A 9,640-nucleotide genomic window follows, 5' to 3' on the forward strand; every position below is an offset into this window, starting at 1 on the left:
TGTACTGTGTATAGATAACTGAAATAGAGCCTGCAGAGGGGAAAACTGCTTAAAAATTAAGAATACAAATCATATAATGGCCAGAAATAGTGTTATTCCTCATTAACACATATGACTGTTTATTTGGAAAAGTTATCTGAAAAGTTAGGTACGCTTTTATGTACCAAAAATTTGCACCTTAATGATGTACACCTCATCCTTATATAGCTGCGCTGACCAAAAAAATTAAAAAAGTTATGACCACCGGAATGCAAAGAGGTCTGGACCTCAAGGAGTTAATCAAAGTATTCTAGAAAAAAAGGTAGAAACCTCTATAACACAGGAGATAAAGCACATAACAAGCGATGTCATTGTATACATGTATACACACTAAAAAAGGTGAAAACTACTGTAAAGTTTTGCAAAGGTACAATGTAATGTAATGGCAGTAGCCGGCTCTGCAGAGGTTCATGCAGTCGTTCATTTATATACACAACAGGTTCAGGTGCAGACATTCCTGGGTATTTATACCTCCAGGGAAGGTTAAACAGAGGCGTGCAGCATCACTGGAGTGGAAATCTCAGGAACCTATTTGCATTCATTCCAATACTTTTTTAGAACTGGCTTGATCAACTTTGATCAGGACCAGTCTAAGTCTGATTGGGGAAAACCACTGACTGTAGATCAGCAAGTACAGCAGGAACGTCCTGCCTCTGTGAAGCCTGTCGCTTTAATTCCCTCTTTCATACTTGGATGACTTCATTTTTACTAATAACCCCAAGGGAAACTTTTTTGATCCTAAGGATATGGCAGAGGATAAAACATTCCGCTATGGGCTCATTGTCCTGGGATTTTTCTTGATTATGATTGGCATGTTCATTATGAGTGTGGATAAACCCCAGATATACATCACATTCTGCTGTATGGGGGTGTTGCTGGTGTTTCTAGGGATCACCTGGAGCATCTGTCAGTGCTACCCCAAGGTAGGAGCATGTTCTCAAATGTACAATTCTTATTTCTAGTATGTGCAAATGTTCTGAGGATAAATAGTAATAATAAAGGAGCACTCATCTTGAAATGCAATAGTCTGATATGAAAAAAAAAAAACGTAAAATATTTAGAAATAAAAATTGACAGATTTTACAGATTTTTTACGTAAAACATTTTGACAGGTTATAATAACATTCTGAAACCCAGATCTCGGCATATTACGACCAATTGTAATGTAATTATTTCATTCTTTAAATATAGTAAGGTAGCGGACTTCGTAGCTGAGATGCATGTGCTATCTACTTTTTTTTTTGCCAAAACCTTAATTAGATCCAACAGGGAATATAAAAGCCCGGTGCAGCAACCACCAGCGTGACTGCAGATTTCCATTGCTCAGTATGAAAATATTAGTTGTTGCATTTATATATTTTTGTCAAGTCACAAAGTTTTCTCAATATATGATAGTGTCACTTTACAGGGCTATATATCCGCTCTATATGATACTACTGGACATGTTATGGTGTCCCATGGCAATGGCACCTTGTATTACTATATGTTAGTATAACTGCATAGTCCTGAACCAGTTAAAAATGTCTGACTGGGTCGGTCATTTTTGGCAGACTGAAGGGCATCACATGATCAAAGGCCACTTTTTACTTTTGTTCTTTTTTCCCTTTTATTGCATATTAGTCTTTATTGCATTAATTTAATAAATTAAGTTATCCAACATCCATATCACCCATGTGGAAAGTGACTGCCCCTATATAGGAACTTTAGACTGCTTTTCTTTGCGGAGCTGCTTTATTACAGATAAAGATTGCTTTCCGTTCATGAGCTGCTTGTTTTTTGGTAAATTAGTTTTCTTAATTTTTTTTTTGATGTAAGACATATAGAAACATACAATATTAAACAGTGTGCCATATTGACAACATTGTAGCAAAGATAATACAATCAAAGCCAATGCTATATACGTGGGGATTTCCTTGGGGACACAGTTTTGGTGTGAACCCACTTATTTTATCATTTTATTTTGAGCTATATATCTCTTACAGAAAAAATAGACATATTCTTAATATAATCTCTCTAGTTTTTAATTATGCTTGCATATATTTTTGGTTTTGACATATCTGTTTTATTTGCAGTGTAGGTTATGGAATGAATCCTTAAGATTTATAGTCGTGTCCTCTGGGTCTATTTTTCCCTTTTTGTGTGTGCAGATTATGCAGTATTATGACTTTTACGCTGTCTCCTCTTGCTTTACTTTTATATACTACCTCATCATTATTGGGTTTCTGTTTCCATTATCTTTCTACCACTGCGTTTATTACCTCTGTACTGTGATATCACTGTGTGCATTATCCTTGTATTATAATGCTATGATTACTATGCCAGGGCTATGACATGATTTTATCCCTGTTCTATGATATCACTGTGCTTATTATTCCTACACTGTGACATCACTATGTGTAATAACCCTTTCCTATGACTTCAGTATTTATTATCCTTGTGCTGTGACATCAATGTTTTATGATACCTGTTTTGTGACATCACTGTGCATATTATTCCCATCCTGTGACATCACTGTATGCAATAACCTTTTCCTATAAATTATCAATGTTTAATATCCATGCCCTGTGACATCACTGTGTTCGTTATTCCTGTTTTGTGACATAATTTTGTACATTATCTCTGTGCAGATATATCACTGGGGCATCACAGTCTTTATTATCCCAGTGCTGTGACATCACTGTATTTATTATCTCTGTACAGTGACATCACTGTGGTTATTATCTATGTACAGTGACATCACTGTATTTATTATCTCTGTACAGTGAAATCACTGTGGTTATCATCTCTGTACAGTGACATCACTGTATTTATTATCTCTGTACAGTGACATCACTGTGGTTATTATCTCTGTACAGTGACATCACTGTATTTATTATCTCTGTACAGTGACATCACTGTGTTTATTATCTCTGTACAGTGACATCACTTTGTTTATTATCCCTGTTGTGGAATATTATTGTGTGTATTATCCAGGTTCTGTGACATAACTCTTTGTGTGAATTATTCCAATGCAATGAAATTATCTTACCGGCAATAAAGAGTGGACTACAACCTTCCATATTCCTATTTTATAGAAACCATACTTTTGTATTTGGATTCTTTAACATTTTTGCAATATTTTTACAGATCACATTTGTCCCGGTGGATATGGAAACGGTCCCATTTTCCGAGAAGTCTCCTGCATTTACTAATACTGAAATCCCACAGAAGCAGTGGTATGTCTCTAGATAGTGGAATACATCATTATACCTTAACATACAGTATTCCTACAGATTATCCTTCATGTCACTTACTCCAAGGTCAAACATTATTAAAATGTGTAAAATGGAAACTATGCAGAGTTTATCTAACAGGCACATCATATTAAACCGGAGTAAAAACAAGGAAGTTTATTATCAGAGATAATTGAGGAAAAAGGTATTGTATATACAATAGAAACATGATATGCTGACAGTAGAAACAGCTATCCCAGCTAAGTTCACCTTTCCAACAAGTCTAATTTCTCCTATGCATCTAAGGCTTCGTTCACATCTGCGTCAGGACTCCGTTCAGGGGTTCAGTCGGAAATTGATTTTAATGGTGACGGATCTGGTGCAAATGGTTTCCGTTTGTCACCGTTGTGCAAGGGTTTCATTGTTTTGACGAAATCAATACCGTAGTAGACTCCGTGTGTATGTCTAACATTTGAGATCTAGAACAAAAAAGCAGATTCTCTTATGCTGGCCATCAATCCATGGCCAGATGTATGGCACCCTAGAGCTGGCAGAAATAGAACTAATTGCGTCACATTTATGAAAATGGTGTATAAATAATACATTTGGCGCAGTAAAAACTAGGCTTACCGTTCTTCCTTATGGCACCGCATGGCTGGGGTAGATGTAAGCCAATATTCTGCACCAAAAATTGGTGTACATACATATCCATTTTGGTGCAACTCTCAGCCACATCCATGTTATACACCATTTTAGAAAACTGTCTTAGCTGTCTCAAGAGTTCACGTTTTAATAAATATTGAAACAATCACTCAAGATAATTTCTGCCCACAAAATCTAACAACATTTTAAAAAAATCAAGAATTTCCTTTTGTCTGAAGTTGGATCCAATAATATGGCAATTTTCGGCCAGCTTTCAGATCTTGCACTAGTCACTTGGTATGCATTAATGTCTTATTAGGTCTACTACACCTTACACAAGCAGTAAGGATGCTGAGCAATATGAAGCCACCCTACCATCATATGAGCAAATTCAAATCAAAGTGGAGGAGCTTGGAGAAGATAAGTTAGTTGAATCAGTCCCTCCTTTACCGCAGTCAATGTCGGGGGATTCAAAGCCAAAGGTTCAGGCCAAGGTAGAGATACACAGCAACTCAGTCTACCAGAAGGAGCATGCGATGGCCGAAGTCAACTGGTATGTAGCAAAAGCTTATTTAAGAATGATCATGCACATATTTAACTTTTGTACATAACATAGGCTGGATAATGCATGCTAAAAATTAATAGTACTTACATATGATAAGGAAAAAACTATTTCAGATGGCTTCTATATCTATGTACAGTTCACATCAGTGAGGTTTTCAAAAGTTTCCAAAACTTCCAGTGAAGAGGTGGCCTCGCATGTGAGGTCAACCACATTATTGGGACCCATAAGTTGAGGTTAGCTTCTAATATTCCTAAATATCCTAGACTTGGAAAAAACCCTTGGAAAAATATTGATAATTTCTTGTAAGAAACACACTCCATTGACTCTGCTTTATTTCTCTGTAGTCAATCTGCACCCCTTGCCTCTCTTAAAGAGGACACCAACCTGACAGCATCTGATGATGGCAGAAGTAGCACTTCATCTCTTTACAGCAATGATGACTGGAAGAATGAAAGGCCACAGATGGGGAACACTACCACTCAGTTACAAAGTCCCATCTCCGGAGCCGGAATTGACCTCATGGATGCACCTGTATATGAGGGAACCAAAATCCCATTGTCCTGTGAAGCAGTCCATCCAGAGGAGAAAAGTGAAATCTATCAACGTCCCCACCATGGTGACTATAATGGCGGTAAAAAAGAATTAGGGAATGTCTCATTTACACTAGGTCCTACCCAGGACTCTGAGATTGATGATCTATATTATGGAATAAAGGATGAGACAGAGAGTTTAATGCCAGGGGATGAATCAGACTTTGATCATTGATCACCAAATGACAATCTCAATGGGCACCTGGATAGTTTTATTTTCTAAAGTCAGGTTCCAATGATAACATATGCCAGTATTTATAAGGAGCAGGAATATTTATTGATTCCACTGTAATTTAAGATAATTAGCCAAAGAGGCAATTAAATTGAAAGTTGTTAAAGAACCTGTGGCTTTGGACAATTCCTATTCTGCTACTTTGAACCCAGCAATCATCTATTTGGAGGAACCCGGCAGCAATTTTCTATTCTCCTGCAGCGCCACTGCAGGAGGAATGAAGAAGTACACAGTGCCCCTTGAAATCAATAGACTGTCGGGTCCTCCTGAGAGGGTGAAACTCTTTGTAGCTGCTCTGGCTACTAGATGAGAATCCTGAATGGCAGATCCCTTCTATTAACACATAATTCTCTAATAAGTATATGAATGAGGGTTTTCTAAATCAGAACACCCTGTTATGTCTATGATCTTTATTGTAAATATCTTACATAGAATTCATGGTTTATTTTTAACTAAACCTTTTAATTAAGCTTCTTAACAGTCACATTATTCTGTGAGATTATTATTCATGTATTGGAACAGATCATTTTCCCTAAGACTGGGTTCACACAACCTATTTTCAGGCGTAAACGAGGCGTATTATGCCTCGTTTTACGCCTGAAAATAGGGCTACAATACGTCGGCAAACATCTGCCCATTCATTTGAATGGGTTTGCCGACGTATTGTGCAGACGACCTGTAATTTACGTGTCGTCATTTGACAGCTGTCAAACGACGACGCGTAAATGGACTGCCTCGGCAAAGAAGTGCAGGGCACTTCTTTGCCACGTAATTTGAGCTGTTCTTCATTGAACTCAATGAAGAGCAGCTCAAGATATACGAGCGTCACAGACGGCTCGCAAAATGCGAGGAGGAGCATTTACGTGTGAAACGAGGCAGCTGTTAACAGTCTGTCTTTTCACACGTAAATGCCTCTCATCGTGTGAACATACCCTTAATAGCCAGAGAGACTCACATTTTAAAAAAAAGAAAATATGGTTTTAGAATTTTTATATTTTCTTTTACATTTTCTTGATATAATAATTCACTAACATAAATTGAACTATGTTTTGGTGTAGATTAATTATTACTATTAAATGTTCACAAACGGCAGAAGAATAAAATTCATGTTTGGTCTCTAGTGCTTTTTTTTTGTGCTAAGCCCATCCTGATATTATGGTAAGGTTTATATATATATATATATATATATATATATATATATATATATATGCAGACCAAGATGGAGGCATCTATAAAGATACAAATGCAATTGTTTAGTGATGTGAAAAATTGGCTAATATAAAAGAAGTCAATTCCATGCGCCATGCCAGCCCATCAAAAAATATTAGGAGAGATTTACTAAGCTAAATGCGCGAGAATTCTGTTTCAATTTGTAGCTAAAAAAATTGCTGCAAAAAAAAATAATCATCTTGCGCAAGATCTGTTATGTGTTTTAGACACTTTTTGGGGAAAGGGTTGTGGCCCAGCAAAAAAGGGGTTGGAATAAAATGCACCAAAATTGTGCCAAAATTTTGGCACAAAATATTGGTCGTAAGTAAGCCAACCAGGAGGTGGCGTAAGAAAGAGACTGTTTTCTATAATCTATGTCTATTCGTAACACCCACCCACACGGCAAAGCCGTGTGTGCACGGACCCTGTACAATGGGATTGGGAGTCTCTACAGGTCTGTATTACGGAGCCAAAGGATTGCCATGTGTGTGTGGTGCATATGGTACTTCTCCCCTAGAAGCAATCTTCATACATTATTTGTACACAATAACTACTAACACAATGACACTCTATTATCCGCTGAGATTTATCAACCCATAATGTAGGCAAATTCAATTGAAACTGCTTTGTGGGGGCCTCTCCGGTTGACTGAACATCTCTGCAGGAAAAACAAGTGGCGCTGCTCTCATAGGGAGTGGTTTGATTTGAGATAATCTCCAAACAGCACTTCATTTAATGTGTGTTGATAATAAACACTGTACTGACCAAGCTTTGCCCTTCATGCTAGGTGGATGGGACATTGAAGGTGATATGACTGGGGCTTGGGTCGAAAAGATATGAGTGTTGTAAAATACAACAAAAATGGCATGTATCGCATTACCAAATATGTTCATTATGTCAAATTTTATTTATGTTATCAGTGATTTAGCTATGGGAGGTGCAGAACTTGCAGAAGCTGATGCCTCCGGGGGCACTTTGCCCCCCCCCCCCGCCCCTTGGGGTTTTCTGAGTAACCTTATTGCCCTTAAAAACATGTCATCTGAAAATCAAGCAAGTCTGTAATCCCCTTCAATTAAATAAACTCGTCCCGTATCCGCCCCATGTCCCCATTCCAGGACTGTCAACCAAAAGTTCTTCTTGCTGCCGATGTTCCTAGCATGGCCGAGTCTGCGTAGTTCATCTCTGTTCTTCTCCTGTCTGAGCAGTGCTTTTCCTTGCTTGGCACATGCTCAGACTGCAGTTCTGCTATCACTCCTTCGGATGCGCTCTTTTTCTTATTGTGCATCGACGGCCACATCCATTAAAGGGGTTGTCCCAAGATTAAATATTATCCCCTAAACATGGTAACATGCTGATTGGTGGGGGTCCAACTAATGGGACCTCCACCGATCATGAGAACAGGAGTCCCGTTCCTCTGCTTGAATGGAGCGGCATGTCACGCATGCGCACTGCCACTCCATTTACTGTCTATGAGACTGCCGGAGATAGTCAACTACAACGCTTGGCTATCTCCGGCAGTGCCATAGAGAAAATACCGTAGGGTAACTTTATAGAAATAGTAGAATAAACAGCATATGTAGTAACATGACTTTTATTTTAGTATAAACATTTCTTCTACATGATGGAATCTCTATGGTGTTTTCAGCAAAACAAGCTCAGAACGGAAAACATTGCAATGTAGTATGGAGGAAAAGCACAATTTATAGACGCTTACTCAAGTGTACATAGAAACGGGGGAATACTGTCCCAATTAAAGGTAACTGCACCCATTTATGCCGCTTAAAATAACCTGCTGCTCAATGGCGTACACAGAAAAGAGGGGGCCCTATAGAAAATATCAAATTGGTCCCTCAATTATGGTGCCAGGCTTTGCCACCCAGGACAGATGTGCCTTCCTTTTGTTTCCCCCTCCAAACCCTTTCCATGACCCTAGGGCCAATTACTCACCCCCTTGTTTTGGAGAGGGGAACCCTGAAAAGGTTCTCACTATCTGATATAAAAAAAGGATAAGACCAAGCAGGACCGAGCCTCCTATCTCCAAGGGCCCCATAACAGCCACATCGGTTGCCTCTGGGTATTACATTCGGACGTACAATACAGTCTGAAAGGTTTATTTCGGTTTCAGTAAATAAAGCTCATTTATTGTATAGTGAAAAGTTCAGGAATTTAGAAAATGTATTTATTTCCACTTGCTTTGTCAGCATTCACATCACTCTCTGTCCCCAATGGGACTCACAATTTCCCTATCTTAGACACGCACACTAGGGCCAATTTTATGAGAGGCCTAGTAACCTATCAGTATGTTTTTGGAGTGTGGGAGGAAACCCGAGTACCCGGAGGAAACCCACGCAAACATTGAGAGGACATGTAAACTCCATGCAGATGTTGCCCATGGTCAGATTTAAGTACATGATTTCAACACAGACCCCAAGGCCGCCCTTAGGTTTGTTGGTGAGGCTGCATTTAGGTTTGGGCACCAAGGGAGGAATTAGCTGTGCAGCGTCCCCTTAGGTAGCGACAGGTGATATGCCTCTAAGGCCGACCCTACCAGGACCCCAGTGCTGCAAAGCAACAGTGCAGCACCTATTGAAAACGTAACATTTTTAAAGATCTCTGCTTGTAGTTATTGAATGGGAACTTTCAATGCCCTGATCAAGTGATGCCCACAGGTGCACGGCACGATACAAAGATGTAAATTGAAGCTCCTTGGCCCCAATGCAAAATCTGCAAAAGGGCCCCACCCACCAATGCAAAATCTGCAAAAGGGCCCCACCCACCATATACCATTTAGGGTATGTTCACACGCTTAAAAAGTCTGACAATACGGAGCTGTTTTCAAGGGGAAACAGCTCCTGATTTTGAGACATTTTTTAAGCCACTCGCGGTTTTTGCGGTGTTTTTTACAGCCGTTTTTTGGAGCTGTTTTCAATAGTGTCTATGAAAAACGTCCCAAGAAGTGACCTGCACTTCTTTTTCGCGGTCATTTTTTTATGCGGCCGTTTTTCAAAACGGCCACGTAAAAAAAGGGCCCGTCGGAACAGAACGCAGTTTTTCCCATTGAAATCAATGGGCAGATGTTTGGAGGCGTTCTGCTTTAGATTTTTCGGCCGTTTTTTTGGCGTTTAAGGCCCGAAAAACGTCCGAAAATAGG

At 39.1% G+C, this 9,640-nt stretch overlaps 1 protein-coding gene across 1 annotated transcript; it reads left to right on the forward strand.

Annotated features, from left to right (window-relative positions):
* Window positions 1-785: 785 nt before the first annotated feature.
* Window positions 786-5,635, forward strand: BSND (barttin CLCNK type accessory subunit beta). The gene is made up of 4 exons (XM_075832151.1): window positions 786-962; window positions 3,166-3,254; window positions 4,213-4,446; window positions 4,803-5,635. Exons 1-4 carry the CDS (start codon window positions 786-788, stop codon window positions 5,221-5,223), a joined length of 921 nt encoding a protein of 306 aa, XP_075688266.1. The 3' UTR covers window positions 5,224-5,635.
* Window positions 5,636-9,640: the final 4,005 nt, after the last annotated feature.

Source organism: Rhinoderma darwinii, chromosome 7, assembly GCF_050947455.1.
Source record: "Rhinoderma darwinii isolate aRhiDar2 chromosome 7, aRhiDar2.hap1, whole genome shotgun sequence".
Taxonomy (NCBI): domain Eukaryota; kingdom Metazoa; phylum Chordata; class Amphibia; order Anura; family Rhinodermatidae; genus Rhinoderma; species Rhinoderma darwinii.